The 16194-nt window shown below is 54.2% G+C and overlaps 7 protein-coding genes across 7 annotated transcripts; 1 reads left to right on the top strand and 6 right to left on the bottom strand.

The window, feature by feature from the left end:
* Nucleotides 1-694: 694 nt before the first annotated feature.
* Nucleotides 695-1767, bottom strand: IWZ02DRAFT_502167 (uncharacterized protein; the record flags this gene model as incomplete). Its single annotated transcript, XM_066770295.1, has 3 exons — nt 695-1450; nt 1503-1632; nt 1682-1767. The coding sequence occupies 3 exons, from the start codon at nt 1765-1767 to the stop codon at nt 782-784; spliced, it is 885 nt and encodes a 294-aa protein (XP_066619387.1). The 3' UTR covers nt 695-781.
* A 717-nt stretch (nt 1768-2484) lies between these two features.
* Nucleotides 2485-3582, bottom strand: IWZ02DRAFT_508534 (uncharacterized protein; the record flags this gene model as incomplete). The annotated part of the gene is made up of 3 exons (XM_066770452.1): nt 2485-3241; nt 3294-3426; nt 3476-3582. The coding sequence occupies 3 exons, from the start codon at nt 3580-3582 to the stop codon at nt 2585-2587; spliced, it is 897 nt and encodes a 298-aa protein (XP_066619386.1). The 3' UTR covers nt 2485-2584.
* Nucleotides 3583-6136: 2554 nt separating this feature from the next.
* Nucleotides 6137-7258, top strand: IWZ02DRAFT_384471 (acetylxylan esterase A; the record flags this gene model as incomplete). Its single annotated transcript, XM_066765341.1, has 3 exons — nt 6137-6333; nt 6436-6703; nt 6797-7258. The coding sequence occupies 3 exons, from the start codon at nt 6137-6139 to the stop codon at nt 7256-7258; spliced, it is 927 nt and encodes a 308-aa protein (XP_066619385.1).
* Nucleotides 7259-7374: 116 nt separating this feature from the next.
* IWZ02DRAFT_81575 (uncharacterized protein) lies at nt 7375-8509 on the bottom strand. The gene is made up of 2 exons (XM_066771261.1): nt 7549-8509; nt 7375-7490 (listed from the first exon to the last, which is right to left on the bottom strand). Exon 1 carries the CDS (start codon nt 8231-8233, stop codon nt 7601-7603), a length of 633 nt encoding a protein of 210 aa, XP_066619384.1. The 5' UTR covers nt 8234-8509; the 3' UTR covers nt 7375-7490; nt 7549-7600.
* Nucleotides 8510-8786: 277 nt separating this feature from the next.
* IWZ02DRAFT_471712 (uncharacterized protein) lies at nt 8787-10922 on the bottom strand (the record flags this gene model as incomplete). Its single annotated transcript, XM_066768896.1, has 3 exons — nt 8787-9024; nt 9067-10291; nt 10346-10922. 3 exons carry the CDS (start codon nt 10920-10922, stop codon nt 8787-8789), a joined length of 2040 nt encoding a protein of 679 aa, XP_066619383.1.
* Nucleotides 10923-11627: 705 nt separating this feature from the next.
* Nucleotides 11628-13249, bottom strand: IWZ02DRAFT_461254 (uncharacterized protein). The gene is made up of 2 exons (XM_066768205.1): nt 13038-13249; nt 11628-12978 (listed from the first exon to the last, which is right to left on the bottom strand). Exons 1-2 carry the CDS (start codon nt 13090-13092, stop codon nt 11648-11650), a joined length of 1386 nt encoding a protein of 461 aa, XP_066619382.1. The 5' UTR covers nt 13093-13249; the 3' UTR covers nt 11628-11647.
* Nucleotides 13250-13908: 659 nt separating this feature from the next.
* On the bottom strand, nt 13909-15194 carry IWZ02DRAFT_81521 (uncharacterized protein). Its single transcript, XM_066771260.1, has one exon. It carries the CDS (start codon nt 14774-14776, stop codon nt 14117-14119), a length of 660 nt encoding a protein of 219 aa, XP_066619381.1. The 5' UTR covers nt 14777-15194; the 3' UTR covers nt 13909-14116.
* Between the last annotated feature and the right edge of the window lie 1000 nt (nt 15195-16194).

Raw genomic sequence — 16194 nt, 5'->3', positions numbered from 1 at the left:
CTCGCAAAACATTTCACTCACAAAAAAAGCTTGAGCTTGGTGGCTTGTAGCCAAACAGCGTCGTCTCAAGAGCGCACCACTCATTCGGACAAGTACATAGTCTGCGCCAATGTTGGGAGTGTCTCCCGCGTGGAACAAAGGGCTCCCTAGGCATGTTACACTGAGCACGCTGCGTCCATTTTGCCACGGTCTTCGCGATGCCATTCAAGCGAGAGCGCGAGGCAACGGCCATCGCGGCAGTGTGTATTGCCGGGCATTTCGATGTAGCCAAACGTTGCTGCTGGTAGGTGATTCAAGAGGCGGATAGCAAGGCAGCAGTGACTGGCCACTGGTCCGAGAACGGCTCCAAGAGGGGTCCGTTGACATTTGAGTCGTGGGAAATTTCTGGGTCACGTCAGGGGGATAAGTCGCTTCGCTTTCATCGAGATGTCCGCACGTAATCTTTTGTGCTGTGACTGTATCAGGCACTGACAAACGGAGAACCACAATCTGCTCACTCAAATGGCAATCGGGCGGTGTCTGACTTCTGAGATTCGGTGTCCGAGCTGGGGAGCGGAGTGTGCAGCGGTGCAAAAGAACTTGAAGGACTAGATGCCATTTCAATTTAAACTACCCAACTAGACCGAAGCATCGGCATCGAGTAAGCCAAATCTAGCCTTGTGCACCTCCGTCGTATGAAGTTGTCCGGAAATTTCAGCTCCAATGGCACGAATGCCCCCAATTTTCAATGAGTCCTCGAGTCCATGCCGCTTTGTTCGAAAGCCCCAGTGGGGTCTATGTTTCAATCCTCGAAATTCGGTTCAATGATATCTCTGGGTTGAAGCCTCCTGCATTCGTTGCAATAGAGTTTGTTGACAGTGTTGTACTCCCATCCACGGCGAACCCATCTCTGGACGCCACAAGCCTGATTTGTGCAGCGTGCCTTTACAGACCCACAAAAAGGCCAATCTAGGCAGTAGTGGTCATCAAACTTTCGCCCGACGTCAAGAATGTGTTCGTGCATTGATTCGGCCCTAGCGGCCAACTCGTTCACGACGCCGGTGCGGAATTCGTCGAAGTGGAGCATTACCTCCAGAAACTTGGGATCTTTCAGAAGGGTCACGTAATTGTCTGCCGAGAATTCGATGAGGAACTTCCTGAGATGGCTTTCTGTGTCAGGAGTCGATTGACACAGGTTGGTAATCGCCTTTGGTATCGCGTCTGGTGCTACTGGACCGAGACCCAAGAAAGTCGACTTGAAGGAATCTCCGCAGTGTTGTTGGAGCAAGGGAAGATTGTAAATTACGCCAGTGATGTAACCGTCGAGGTGGAAAAGGCATTCCAGCGTGTAAGGGCAATTGTCATCCTTGTAGATTTTGTGCTCGTACTTATCCGTGTACAGGAAGTGAAGAAGCGTTGCGACTGCCGCCGGTGGATCGTTCGACATATCAACAATGCCAGTGTTTGCCTCCTAAAGAGCTATTAGATCCAGGGCCTTCAGACTATGGCGAGAAATTTCTCACTTTGAATGGACCATTGACGGCCTTGTCGAAGAACTTGCTTCGTTCGCAAACCACTTTCTTGTGAACGTGAAACTGTTCGCCATCGGTGGTGCGAACGATGAGGTCGGAAGGTCCGTGTGACGGAAAGGCTCTATGACCAGTCAAAAATCTGCACGCTGGGTGAAATTTGACCGTCCTACCGAGAGAAATCGTACGAGAGGTCCGGGGTGAGCGCGGTAGTCACATCAGAAAACTTAGGCCCGTCTGTCGGCGATGTGGAAGCCATGGCGAAAGGCAGAGTCGAGCATCGCTGACTCCGATGAGCGAGCGAGACGGAGGGTGGTGTTTGAGAGTTGTAATGTGTATTTCAGAGTAACAAGTGCGAAAAGCTCGCTAAAGGCGGTATTGTGGTGTTGCTGGAGGGAGAGGGAAATAAAGAACGGAGTCGTCGGCGTGCCACCTCCGACGGGTGTTGACCATGAGGCAGGCGCAAAGACTGCTACAGGTAACTGGAATTGAGTCCGGTGTCCCCCAAGTACGTCACTTTGCCTTCATGCCTCTACTGTGCTCTCTTGAAGAAACAACTGGACTGTGTTTCTAGTGCTGGACAAGATCATACGCGGGAAGCGTCAAAACAACTACCTACACACCTAACTAGTCACCTGAAACGTCACTTGACGACTCGAGGGACCACCCGACGCGGGGCGCACAGGTTCCCTTTCCTCCATCAACTCTACGACACATAGTGTCCGCTGATTGAAGCACCGTATCTTTGATGATCCTTGCCATTTCCAAGGCAGACAGGGTTGGAGAAGTGGAGGGCCTTGGAGGCAGTCGGCTTACAGCTCTTTAACGAACGTAGCGAATAAGTGCAGCTTCTGTTCGCCGTTGACGAGGAATTCATCGACTATCTATCCCAGAACTCTCACACACCATGAGGGCGGAGATTGATTCCCAAAGAGTAGTAGAAGCCCCTGACGAAACCTTCTGATGAAATTTGTAGTGTCTTCTCTAATGACCATCTATCCCAATCCCCACCGAATTTGACCACCCGTAACAGCTGTAGGGCCAGCTTCTTTTCTTCGCTTATTAGAGCCCATCACTCACATGGCTGGGCCTCCGGGTCGACGGCCCGATGGGTCGACGATGCAAGCTCTCGCCCGGAAGACCTTCTTGCAAGCCGGGCAATAGATGCCCTTTTCCATGTAGTACAGGTCGCGAGAGGTCATCCAATAGCGGCAATGAGGACAGCCGTACAACCAAGTGTTGTTAGTCGTGATGTGGTTCTGCAGGTCGACGATGTGGTTGTGGATTTGCGCGGCCGCCTTCTGCCTGTGCTTAGCAAGAGCGACACGAAAAGACTCGTGGTCGGCCAGCAGATCGAGGAACTGCTCTTCCAAGAGAAGACCGTCGAAACGGTCTGTGGTGTATTCCAAGAGAAACTCGCAGATGCCCCTTTCTTTGGCGGCGTCGGGGATGAGCTCGTAGAGAAGAGGAATCACTTCAGAGAGGAGGCTGATGGGGGAGGGTTCTTGCTGAAGAACTGCTTTGGCGAACCAGTAAGTGGCGCGCCGAATGAGAGAGGGAATGTCGTAGAGCTCCGCGATGACGTAGACGTCCAGGTGGAAAAGACCGTCCCACTTTGACTGATAGTGCTCAGGGTAGAAGTTGACATAGTCTCCCGTGTAAAGAAATTGTAGAAGGGCGGCGACGGCACTAGGCGGATCATTTTTCATCGAGATTATTCCAGATACCCCTTCCTGCGAAAATGTCAGATCTTGACAAACAATGAGTGGGGTTTGGGGCGCTTACCATGAACGGTCCATCAATCGCAACCTCGAAAAACTTGGAGCGATGGCGCAACACATCCTTGTGGACGTGAAATTCCTGGTCATCGATCGTGGTAATCTTCAGATCGGGTGTTCCACAGCGGCGGGCAACGATTCTGTAGTGGGTAAGTCGTGCGCCAAAGGATTCAATCCTGCCAGACTTACTCTGCAAGAGCATCTGCGGCAGAATGCTGCTTAGTGCTCTGTCCGTGAGCGTTCGCCTGGCAGGCTGTCAAAGAAGGTTGATTCGGACCACCCGCTTCTCCAGCCATGGTTGTCACGTGAGGTGTTGAGTTGTGGTGCAAGGTGGTCAGAAGCCGACAGAAGATGTATATGAGAGGCTTCGCGGCGCAGCCTGATGTCAAGAAGCATTGGCCGGTACAGCCTACGCCGTCGACTCAGCATTGCATCAGGCATTGCTCGTCGTCGCTCAACCATCAACTTCTCACCGTGTCTCAACAGAAGCGAACAGGCCCCCTTTCGCGAGACAGAGAGTTATCCATGCGAGAACGTTCGCATGAGGTCTCTCGAGAACGCTCCCCCGGGTTCCTCAAGGACGTTCCCCTAAGGTCCTTTGAAGGCGTTCCCGTAAAGTCCGTCGAGAACGTTCAACTAAGGCCCCTTCCTTTGGACAGTTTGAGAGAGTGGTCCATGTTCGATCTCACTGAGGTTGCAAAGCAGGAAAATACTTCTTGACTGTCCAACTGCTCGGTCACATCTTCCTACTATTGACGCTGACAGCAAAACTTTACCATGGCCCCTGGCCATTCCCCTGAGCGACGCACAACGTAGCTGTGTTGCCAAACAGCCCGTTTTGGAAAAGTAGGCAAGCTTGCTGCTGCTCAAAAAAGTCGATTTCCATCCTTCTTTTTACTCTTTTGCTGATGAGCATTTCTTTCTAGGCGGTGACGTTGGAAACCGGAATATAGAGCGCAAACGTTCCTTGACGGTCGTCAGTGGAGCAAACGGTGTTACCAACGGAGGCGAGTGTGCAAAGAGTGTAAAGAACCAGCTTTCTTACCATCGATGCGCGTCTAAAGCCACCCAACAGTTTCGTCAACCGGGGACACAGGCGGGAAATCCTTATTTCCATCAGCTACCAGCAGCGCATCGGACGTTCCAAGCAACCAAAGCCCAATACGTGGACAAAGGCACCGTCCATCGAGACACTGAGCACCCGAAATACGCACCAGCCCTAGGTTGATACCTCTCCGGCCCCAGAATCACGTCTGCATCGAACAGAAAGCGATAAACTGTCCTTCAGGCCAGCCGGATACTGTCTCACCCAGCACCTCGGCACCGCGTTGGCCAGGATCACCCTCCCTTTCTCCGACGCCTCCATACTCGATCCAGGAACGGTTGCTTATCCGCTGTTGACACTAGCCGGTAAAACGCTCTGTAAGCACTGACCTGTTGAATCTATTCCACGGCCACGACGGTCGTGTTTACCTAGTCTTTGTAATCGGCTGGGCGCAAATTTCGGACTTGTCGATGAACCAGGGCTTGTGGTAGAACAGTGATCCTGGATCCAGCGATGACGTTGCAGCGATTGACGGCGGACGGAAAATTTGGATGAAAATGTGTGGGCAGTTACCAACGGCGTAGGGTCCATGGGTCAAGATCTGACCCCGGCCGTTGAGCACATGTCCAAGAGCTGAATTGCTCGGAGGTTGTCGTGGCCTACCCAGAAAGTAAGCATATCGCCCCTAAGCGCATCCGCTAATTCAAGCATATATACACAGCAAAATAAGCTTCTCCAAAATCTTCAGCGAAGGACCGCGAACAAGCCTTCGAAATTGCAGCCTGTGGTGGGTGCAAGACTGGCACAATGCACAAGATCTCCGCAACGGACCCCAGCCGCCCAGAGCAGCCAATACGGCGTATCCCGAAACACCCAGTGCTCGACGCAAATCGCGTTTGACAACGGAGCGTCTTTGACTACTTACTCACCCTCACCTGAGCCACATCGACTCCCTTCAGGGCTGCGATGCCTGTTCAGGCAACCCCGAAAGACAAACAGGCGCCTCAGGTTGGATGCGTGGGCCAGAACGTTCGTTCAGGTACTGACTGGCTTGCCTGCGCGCGCCCGGTCGGTCGACCAGGGATCTGTTAGCCGTTGATGGGCGATGCGCTCTCTGCTACCGAGGCGTTGGTAAACAAGTGTTCTGCCGAGATGGACGGGGTGCCTGGGCGACTGGGAGTTGTCGTTCTCCCCTGCTTGTCCTGTTACGTTTTGGGGACAGAGGCTGGCGTGAAGAGCATCATGTGTCGAAAATGCAGCAAGCTTCGCAGAAGTGACCTACATGTTCTAGGAGGTGCGAGTGTTTGCGAGCAGACCACGCTGGCACGACCATACTCACCAGTCGCTCATCAAGGCATCGCGAGGAGACGAGGCACAAAGACACCACTCCTCCAACCATTCTTCAGCCTCGGCTCAAAAGTGTTCCTGAGACGGAACGGCCGTCGCTGCGGGCCGCCGTTGCAAAAGTCAGCCCAGGTCGATCTGTGCACCGTTTTGCGCAATACAGGGGCAACGGGGACGACCCTGATGAAAGGCAGATTCCGCGCCATATTGATGGATGCTGGGCGCGCTGCTCGATTTTGTTCGCGATGACTAGCTCCGCTGGTTCATTTCGAGTAGACTGTCTTTTTGTAGTGTACGTCCCTCGCCGTACCATTTCACATCTTGGGTAACACCGCCTTCTTCTTGAATTTTCTCTATTCTACTCCTCTACTGCCAAGCATCGTCACTCGTTTTCACACTCTCTTTACCGACTCTCTTTGATTTGTCCTTTGCTCATTGAGTCTCGCTATACACTCATTATCATGTTGGTCGTGCGGCTTTTCCGGTCGATTCTCGCAACTGTTCTTCTGTTCGGCGTTGTGGCGCAAGCTGCGGCTGTTGAGAAACGCGGCGTGCAGCCGCAGGAGATCAAGGATTACGGTCCCAACCCAGCTGGAGTTTCAATGTTTGTATACGTTCCCCCAGGAGTCAGACAGAATCCTGCTGTATTGGTTGCCATGTAAGTTTTTGCTTTCCTCCTCTTGCTACGAGAAATATGGGTGAGAACCGTACCACACCCTCTATATCCTGAGCTCATCTCCTAAGTGACACCCAACAACAGCCACTGGTGTCAAGGATCCGCCCAGGGCTACGCAGACGGTACCCCCTATCAAAGTCTAGCACAGGAAAAGAAGAACTTCATCATCGTCTACCCCAGCAGCCCGCACCAAGGCGGGTGCTGGGACGTCAGCTCGCCGCAGACCCTGCGCCACGAAGGCGGCGGCGACAGCACCAGCATCGCCAACCAGATCAAATACGCAACGCAAAAGTACCGCGCCGACAAATCCAAAGTCTTCGTCGTCGGCAGCAGTTCAGGGGCCATGATGACGGTAAGCCAACGACGCCGCTGAGCCCACGGCATCAAGCTACCGAAAGAGAGAGAGAGAGAGAGAGAGAGACACACGAGTTAACCCCGTCCTCAGAACGTCCTCGCAGCAACGTACCCCGACCTCTTCAGCGCCGCAACCGTCTACTCAGGCGTGCCCGCCGGCTGCTTCCGCAGCAGCTCCGAAAAAGTCGACGAATGGTCGCAACCCTGCGCGAAAGGCGAAGTCACCAAGTCACGCTCGGCCTGGGCCGCCATCGTCAAATCGAGCGACTCGGGCACGAAAAGAGACTCCAAGAAGCGGCCGCGCATGCGCATCTACCACGGCGCCGACGACGCCGTGCTCAACCCGACGAACTACAAAGAGGAGATTAAGCAGTGGTGCGGCGTTTTTGGGTATGAGGAGGAGAAGCCGAAACAGAAGAGGACTGGCGATCCGCAGCAGGGCTGGAATACGAGTGTTTTTGGGGAGAAGGTGGAGGCGATTTGGGCGGATGCGACGGGGCATACGGTGCCGTGTAGGGGGGATGATGATATGAAGTGGTTTGGGTTGGGCTGAGATGGGGAGGGGCGTGGGGTGCAGCGTGAGATGAGAGCAATGCGGAGCTTAAATAAGGTGGTTGGTTGCACTGGTGTGAATACATGCGGCGGTAGAAAGTATTGGTTGAAGGCGAAGACGCGTTTGTGGTCGAAGCAATCAGCATCGCGACGGAGGACTGGAAAGGGAGAATTTGCCCGAATAGAACGGTCAAGAGCTAAGGAGAGAGACATGCAACGCATAGAGCATGTACCTGGTTGATGGACTTGTAAGTCAGGCAGCGAAGCAAATGCATACATATACATACATACATCTGGATTTAGCATCCCTGTCCTTCTGTCGTGTTGTGTTGACGAGCCTTTCTCAGCCCATGTCCGATAAGAGTAGCACAAAAAAGGTCGAGTAGCAGGATGTCGATAACCCTATGAGGCACATCAATCCACTACGGCGCCTTTGCCGTGCATCGCGCAAGTTGCGAGGAGAAGAAGGTGAAGAAACGTAAGCAGACACCGACGCAAAATAAACCACGACCAGATGTTGAGAAAGAGGACCGAGCGTGCGCGAGCGTCTGCACAAGACAAGCGAATCTATCACCTGCACCTCATCAACTTCTTCTATTGCACCTCTTTCGTTATCCCTTCTGCTGTCCAATGCCAAGGTAGACATGGGAAGACATGCACGCTGACTGACTCGCCGTGCTGCGCGGTATTCTTGAAGTTCCATTCGTAGCAGCTGTTCCCCGCGCTCGTCCGTCCGCCCATCCGACCAGACCCGACTGGAGTGTCCAGCTGGACCTGTCCGCCGTGCCGTCTGAACACCTGAACCAGACGGGGACTTTCGAGTCATCCGTCTATTACGTCCCGATGCGGGGTCAGCTAGACCGAGCCATCCAGACCAGGCCATCTCTGCCCGAATATCGACAATGGAAGCGCCGAAAGGAGACAGAAATGCAGTGTACCACGCCATGAGGAATCCCAACCCTCTTTCAAAACGCATGCACCAATTCTCCAATATACCAGAGCTCAAACATGCACCGCGCCGGTTGCCCTGTTTGCTTGATTACAACGTCATCTGCCTGCTTCGACCGACAATCGTCCGTCTGACCAGCTCGTGGGTCTTGATTACAAAGTATAAGTGTAAACGTAAGCGTAAGCGGGGAAAAAGAATCCCAGGAATTGAACAGTATCAGAAATGGAAAGATGCAAAGGACGGGGGTATGCAAGAAGGGAAGGGCCATGCTTGAGGAAGTTAATGCAGGATTGATGCGAGCGCGCACGCTGTGTACAGAGCGAGAGGCGAAGAAGACTTGGAGTTGGAGCGTTGATGTAGATGGCGAGCATGCTGGGGGTTGAGAGCGTGTCGATGTGACGGAACCCTCGTCGTGCTTGTCGGGGCGGACAACCGGATTGACATGTGCCATGATCGACCCAAAGATCGAGCAAATAGACGCTTCTCTTTGGAAACACTCAATCATCCACTGTTGCGCAGCGTGATGGCGCTCCAAGTCGAAAAGCAGGCTTCATTGAATGGCCGGTGTTCTCTGATTGCCTCATTCCGACGAGGATCCAGCTTTTCTCGTGAGTGGCATGGAGCTACGGCTGCTCGACGCCTGCGGCTGCTCCTTGGCCTCCATGGCCACACCCCTCTTCTTGTCCTTGCCGTTTTCTTCCGTCTCTTCCGGCGTCTCGCGCGTCGGACTCTTGAGGCTGAAGCTTCCCTCGCCACTCGCACTCCCGCTGCTCGAGCTCTCCGTCCTGAGCGCGCGTCTCTTATCCAAACTCTTGCGACTCCGAGTCACATCCAGACTCTTTCTGAAGACATCCAATGACATGCGGCCCTTGCGGGCGTCTCGTTCACCCTCTGGATCTTCGTCGATGGCGCGCATGCGGTCCTCGTGCTTCTCCTGCCTCTTTTCCATCTTCTTGATTGCCTCCTCGGTGAGTTCCTGGCGGGACATGCGTTCGATGACATCTTTTTTCCGCGACATGCGATCGCCAACGCTGATGAGAATGCCGGCAGTGATGTTGACGGTAATGGAGCAGGAGAGAATTGTGGCAGTGAGAGCCTGTGGACGCGTCTTGTAGTCGATACCCCATGTGCAGGCACCGAGAGCAATTTGGAAGCAAGAGTGCATGTCTAGCAGAACGACAACGGCAATGAGGAGTCGGAGCGGAAAGGCGAAGTGTGTCTCGGTCTCGTGTGGTTTGTAAAAGGTGTGCGACTTGCAGAATTTCCTCTGGTGGTGCTCGAGCGTCTTTTGTTGCTTTTCTGTCAAAACGCTCAGCTCCTCCTTTTCAATACGCCCGTTCTCGATGTCCTCGTCGTTTGCGGTCTTTTCTGGAAGATCGTTCTCATTTTCGAGCTGAGGCAGGCGCTTCTTCTTGCGTATCCGCCAAGTCAAACGGTGATAATGGGCGATGTATATCATGTGATAAGTGTCGATGACGCGAAAGGGTGCCAAGCCATCTCCAACGATGGCGAAGAGGGCGACGAGGACGTTGTCAATGACGTTGATGATGTAAAGTTGCCTGTTTCCCACGTAGATCCAACCGATGAGAAACAGCACCCACGCCAGGCCGAAAAGAGTGATGAGAGTGGCATAGAGGGTGACGAGAAAACCCAGCGGTGTGCTGACGTATTTGCCAAAACCCTTTAAAGATCGTTTTATCCTGGATCTGCGTGAGTGTAACATGTGCCTGACGTGGTCGTCAAGCTCGCGTTTCTCGTCTTCTGACCATCCTTCGAGAGAGAGTCCGTGTGGAAGGACTGCATGGCGGGTTTCGCTCAGCGCCGAAGTTATGCTGAAGGTACGATCCAACTGCGGCCGTTCTGCCGCCTGTGTCTGCACAGAGGTCGCGATAGAGTGTCTTGACATGGGTTCCGCAGGCAATGCAGCCAAGCCGACCTTCTCTTCCCCCGACGCTGGTTCATCGATTCGGGTCGGACGCCGTGACAGCTGGTATGCTGAGCTTCGGTTGACCAATCTTCCCAGGTCGGGGACGAAGAGGGAGTTTTGGACGTTGGTGAGGGACGTGAGGGTAGACACCTCGGGATCTTCGACCCGTCAGTTCAGTACACGCACAACAAAGAATCTTTGACATGACCCACCAATTACATCGAGCAGATCTACTATTCTCGAATCGTATTCGAGCTCGGGAGGAACTTGAGACATTTGGCCAGTTGTGCGATTTCGACCAAACCCTCCCAACGCGGCAGTGCTCATTCTTCTAAACCGGCCAGGGCCCGGTGGCGCATTGACCGTGGCAGGTCCATAATCTTCCACAGCAGTGTTCGGAGGCAACTCGGGAACAGAGGGCATATTATTCATCGGGGTCTGTGTTTGCGCTAGGTCGGCCGGGTTGAAGGGCGGACGTTGCGGCTCGGAGCTGCTGCGGCGGCGATTTGCTTGCCATCGGTCGTCATCCTGTGGAGGTTGCGCGTCGACGGGGCTCTGGATAGTCTCGAGTCTTGGGATGGAGGACGATGGCAGGCGACGGAGGCGGATGGTTTGGGGACGAATCAGGTCGGGTCGTAGTGGAACTCGGCGGGGTGACTGATTGCTCTGGCGCGAGGGAGATCGGTCGCTTGCAGCCGACGCGTGCACGATTTCAGGAGATGCTGAGGAATGACGGCGGCCGGGGGGAGGGGCGGGCGGAGGGCCCGGGGATTGGTGAGAGGAGTCCATGCAGAATCGTCGTCAAGAGAGGAGTGGAGTTGGGTGTTTATGAAGAGTGCGAGGGAGCTAAGGGCCGGGGGGGGGGGGGGGGGGGGGGGGTGGGTTGATGGCGATGGCAGCGGCAGCCGAAACCCCGGATCCAGCCCAGAACAAGAGGTTGGGGAGGCCTGCCCTCTGCTGGCCGCACACACGGGGCTCGGGCGCTAACTACGTCACCGGCGCCCTTTCGTCAGTCTGGGCCTCCTGTCGGTCGGGCTGTCATGCAAAGAAGAAAGAGGCAGTGTAGGAGTGTTTGTGCCTGTCGGAGCTGCTGGAAGGGACTTGAAGATGGTGGTGGGCAGGGCGAAAACCTGCTTCCCAGCAGTCCTTGATCACTCCCTGCAGAGAACAGATCAAAACTCCAGTCAGGGCGCAGATCCACTCGCACTGGCCAACCCTTCGACTCCAACTCCTACAAGAGCTTGCTACCCTATACGACTCTCGCCTTCTGCGGCAGTGTCAACCCTCCTCGTTTCAAAACATCTTCACCGTGTCCAGCGCATTAATGGCTCTGAGAAATTTCTGTTTCGCGACCTAACCAATGCAGGGTATACAAGTCCAACCTTAACCGCAGAACCAACCACTCACTCGACGCCAACGCAAAATCCTCCCACGAATAAAAAAAAAAAAAAAAAAAAAAGAAAAGAAAAACTCCACTCGTCGTCACCTTCCCGTATCGCGATTGACAGGGTTCATTACTCCACCATGGCCACTAGCATCCTCTCGTAGTCACCCCTCGTCTCGCCTTGTATCCTACGTATCAAATCCTTGCCATACCTAGCGTGGTATGCCTGCTTGACTGCTGCCATGTAGTTTCGGTTCCAGTGGCATCGCACCACTCGATCGATGAGGTGCCGGTCGTGCGTCCCCGCTCCAGCCATGGCATCCTCAAGCATCTCAGCGTCAGACTTGGGCCTGTCGAGCGCCCTTGCTACCATCAAATGCAGCGCGTCCTTCATGTGCCCACTGAATCGCGAGTCGACTTCCTTGAGTAGAGACTTGCGATAGCGCTGCTGGAATGCCTGGTCGATCGCGCGCAGCTGCGCGTCGTTTTGCGACGTGAGGACTTCACACGCGCGGGTTCCGTTTTTGTTGAGTCCGACTACCCCGCTGCCAAACGCTCCTTGCAAGTCTGTCGCTGCTTGCTCAATCTGCTGAGGAATCACAGGCGCCGAATCTTCTTGTCTGCGGCCGGCAGTGAACATGAGGAATAGCGTCTCTGTGCCAGCTGAGAGATCACCTCTCAAGTCGTTTTCGAGTTCGCGTCCGTACATTCTTCTATATTCGGCCTTGATGGCGTGCACATCGGCGTTGCTCCTGTTGCAAAGGACGTCATTGAGGTCCGACTCCTTGGTTCCCGCACCTCTCATCGCGTGGTAGAGTACGTGGCAGTCTTGTTGCAGCGGCCCGCGAGCGCAGGCCAAGAGCGCATTTCTAAAGTCCCCGCTGGTTTCCTTTTCGACATCTTTCAACAGGTCCCTCGTGAAGCGCTGGTTGTATGTTTGGCGAAGAGAATGCATCTGGACCGGGTCCAGCTTGGAGAGGACACGAATGACTTCTCTCTCATTCGTTCCGAAGCCCTTCATGGCTTTGCGCAGGGCTTCGGCATGCATCGTCGTATCCACGAATGGGAGCTGAGGAGCGTATCCAAGAGATGGTGGCGTTGGCGCAACTGGCGCGCCATATGGAACGCCATATTGCTGCGGCGGGGGACCTCCATACTGGCCCGGCGGCGGTCCGCCAAAGCCCTGTTGCGGAGGAGGGTATTGTCCTGGTGGCGGAGACCCATACTGGGCTGGAGGCTGACCACCGAAGCTTTGATGGTGCTGGGGCGGAGGGTAACCTTGGGGCGGAGGAGGACCCCACTGGCCTGGTGGAGGGGCGCCGTAGCCTTGCGGCGGATAGCCTTGGGGAGGGTACTGATTCTGCATGGGGGGCGGTTGATTGTGGCCTTGATGTTGAGGATAAGAGGGTTGGTGGTGATGTTGCGGATGTGGAGGCTGACTGTATCCAGGTTGCGGAGAGTCTTTTATGTCGTGCCGCTGTTAGTGCCAAGTGCCAGGCAATGCGCAGCAGGCAACTCACAGTTCTGTTGGTATGGTGGCGCGTAGCCGCTTGGAGGTTGTCCGTAGTATGACATGGCCAGAGCTTGCGGGGAGATCCTTTGTTGTGGTGGTGAGGTTGGGAGGCAAGGGGCGAGGGCGCAGCGGCCATGAAATAGATTGAGGAACCTCAGAGTCTGAAGGCGACAATGACGAAAACCTGTGGCTTATGTTCTTGGCGAGTGGTGATATGGGGGCTGAGACGCGGGCGGAGTGGACTGAAGGCGTCAGCGTCGACCATGATTTTCCCCATCCGGAGACGATCTCGGTCGCGTGAGGCGGCGGAGCCGTGGTTGGTGCCCAAGGCAGCGGCTCGCAGCAGAGGCTCCTCCGCCCTCGCCAAAAATGCTGCTCCACCAAGAAAACTTCGACCATCCCGTCACCTCTACAACAGCGGCCCGTTGACGATACCAAAATTTCGGCAGACTTCCGGAGCCACGATCGGCATGCCGTTCCAACGACTCAGGTCCTGCAGTCAGCCCTGCGCAAGGGCATGCTCTAGCTCTCAGTCATTCCCCGTCATCGCCACCACTTTCCATTGTCAGCGTCCGTCGATTCAGTGCGAAACGTCATCGGTGCCAGGAAGCTTCAGTTCTACTACCCTTGCACCGTTGCTGCTGGTCGGCGATCCACGTGCTCTGTTTTAGTTTCGCAGGCCTACACTATTTGCCCATTGCAGGCTGCTACCTGCCCAATCGACTGGCCGCATACCGACATCGCAGCAGTGTGAAATGACTACGACTGCTGACCTGTATAGGATTTCTATACGAAATGCTCCATCCAAAAAGGCCCTCTCGGCCTGTACCCCGGCCTTTTTTCGATACTCCCGTCTCCGCGTCTGACGAAAAAGTCTCTTGGTCGTCTTTACCTTTTTCTGCTACACTCGTCTTCACACCCCCTGCCAACTGCATGAACTACAAGTGCATTCCTCCTCCACATTCAGTCAGCCCTGCAGCCGGCTCAGAGGAGTCCGCATCGGAGACGTCCGCAGAAACAAATGTTAAAAACTCCATGACCCCCAGATCACCAACGGACAGTTCTCGGACATCTCTCCACACACAACTACATCATCGCCAAGACCAATTCTCCATACGCCATAGCGACTATTAACCCATTTTCCACCACGTTCCTCAGTCTACATCGGCATTTCCAAGTACAAAAGCCACCATGCCTGGCTCTGTGGCCTACGAATACGGCACTGGTCCAGTGCGCGCTGCCCCCGTGCAAGCAGAATACCATCCAGCCGCCTTTGCACATACGCCTCCTCCATCTACGGCAGCATACAGCAGTGCACGCTCTGCTCCGTCGACCACTGCCGCCTCGGTCAACCAAGCTCATCAACACCAACAGCTCCAACTCTACCGCAGAAATTCCACACCGCACCCGCACTACGTCCAAGACCAACGCTTGACTCCCTACGTTGCGCCCACCGCGCCCGCCATGTACCGCGAAGACGACGGCTACTACAGAGGCGGCAAGCAGCAGAAGCGGCGGTGGAGCGAGGACAGGAGGGACGCTAGGGGTGGGAGGGGCAGAAAGAATGCGGGGGCGAAGAAGAGAGTCAAGGAGGAGCACAGACCGACGCTGGGTGACACCATGGTCATGATCATCAAGGTTGTTGTGGATGCCATCAAGACGCCTTCGGGAAGGAGATGAGCCAGGATAGTTTGAAGAGAGGGGATGTGGAAGAGCATTCACGGGACTGATGATGTTGGACCGCATCACTGAGATTAATTATCTCTGCTTTCTAGAGCAGGTTCAAAGAGGAGGGACTTTCGGTGAGGACGAGGGAGAACCAACGCCTAAACGCCTCGAAATTTCCCTCATGGAATTGCTACCGTCTTATTTGACCATCTCAACCTTGACCCTCCGTCACAACCACGACGCGACGACGCGAACAGTCGCACAGTCTCGACCTCTTATTACACGCCTACGCATTGCAAACGTCTATCGCATCCCGCAACGAGACACGAGCAACGAAACCACGCATCACATCGCAAAACCATACGTACATCCACGTCACAACAAACGCTCAACCAGCCCTGTCACTCCCCTACAAACGGCCCGGCGCGGCCCGCCGTGATAATCCTCATCTTTCTTTCCTCGTCCCCACCAGTCTCCTCTTCTCGCCCGTCGGTCTCAGTTATTGCACTGAAAGCGGATGCGGAATGAGTTCTTTGTATAATTTCCCCTGAGAGTTGGTCGGCTTGTTTTGTCTATTGGGCATTCTTTTCAACTATTCTCTCCCTTTCTCACATTCTTCCCCTACTGTGCAGAGAAAGTGCGCTTTTTACAACTCACTCACGCACGCACGCACTCACGCACTGGTGAGATTTCAATGGGTCACGTAGGGCATTAGGACTACAGTAGGCAGGCGGTGGGCCGAATAAGCATGACGGGAGGTAATGTGTAGGTCGAGAGTGGCGTGGCGTGGCGTGGCAGGCAGCAACACAGCATCTTACTCTTCGTGCACCTTCCTTAAAAATACCAACGAAAACAGCAGCAGAGCAGGAGCGCATCAGCCGACTAAAACACGTCTGCTCGTGCTCCTGTCCTGTCATGATGAGGGGCGGCGCATGGTGGAGCTACATAGCTTGCTGTTTCTGTCGCCACTACTTCTGGCGACTGAGAAGAAAGGCTAGCGTTTCTTTGCGTGTAGATGATAGTGAGGAAAATGCATGCATGCATGCATGCATACATGTACTGTGTACAGATGCTATCGACAGATGCGTAGATCGCACCGCATCGCGGCACTTAGGCGCGCATATGTACGGCCTACCGACCAACCTACCTACCTACCTACATATTGAAGCCCTGAGGAAGTAAATACAGATATAAGACATATCCTCACCCAATTTTCAATTGAATGCACAAGAGAGGCGAAAAAGTTGATTAAAAATATTGTGATATACACAGAGAGAAAGAGAGAGAGTGCGGGGCCTACTATAAGTAAGAAGAAGCAGTAAAGTTCATCCTCCAGCCCCGCTTACACTCTTTTTCTATGAATGACCATTCATCTCTTAGCGGCCGTCCAATCCAGTCCAGTCCACATCATATCTCTTCACATCATACCCACGACCGTCACTGATATAAGCACATAAAAACTCACACGTATGTGTAAATACAAGGAAGCAGAAAAG

This window comes from Phyllosticta citriasiana, assembly GCF_038021145.1.
Source record: "Phyllosticta citriasiana strain CBS 120426 chromosome Unknown IWZ02scaffold_14, whole genome shotgun sequence".
Classification (NCBI taxonomy): Eukaryota; Fungi; Ascomycota; class Dothideomycetes; order Botryosphaeriales; family Phyllostictaceae; genus Phyllosticta; species Phyllosticta citriasiana.
The sequence above is the reverse complement of the archived record's forward strand: the minus strand, read 5'-3'. Positions and strand labels throughout refer to the sequence as shown.

Coding starts and splice junctions, on each gene's coding strand:
- IWZ02DRAFT_81575 (XM_066771261.1), bottom strand. CDS start 8,233: ATGCGTTTTGAAAGAGGGTTGGGATTCCTCATGGCGTGGTACACTGCA.
- IWZ02DRAFT_81521 (XM_066771260.1), bottom strand. CDS start 14,776: ATGCGGTCCAACATCATCAGTCCCGTGAATGCTCTTCCACATCCCCTC.
- IWZ02DRAFT_461254 (XM_066768205.1), bottom strand. CDS start 13,092: ATGTCATACTACGGACAACCTCCAAGCGGCTACGCGCCACCATACCAA. Junction 12,979..13,037: donor GCCACCATACCAACAGAACT/GTGAGTTGCCTG, acceptor ACGACATAAAAG/ACTCTCCGCAACCTGGATAC.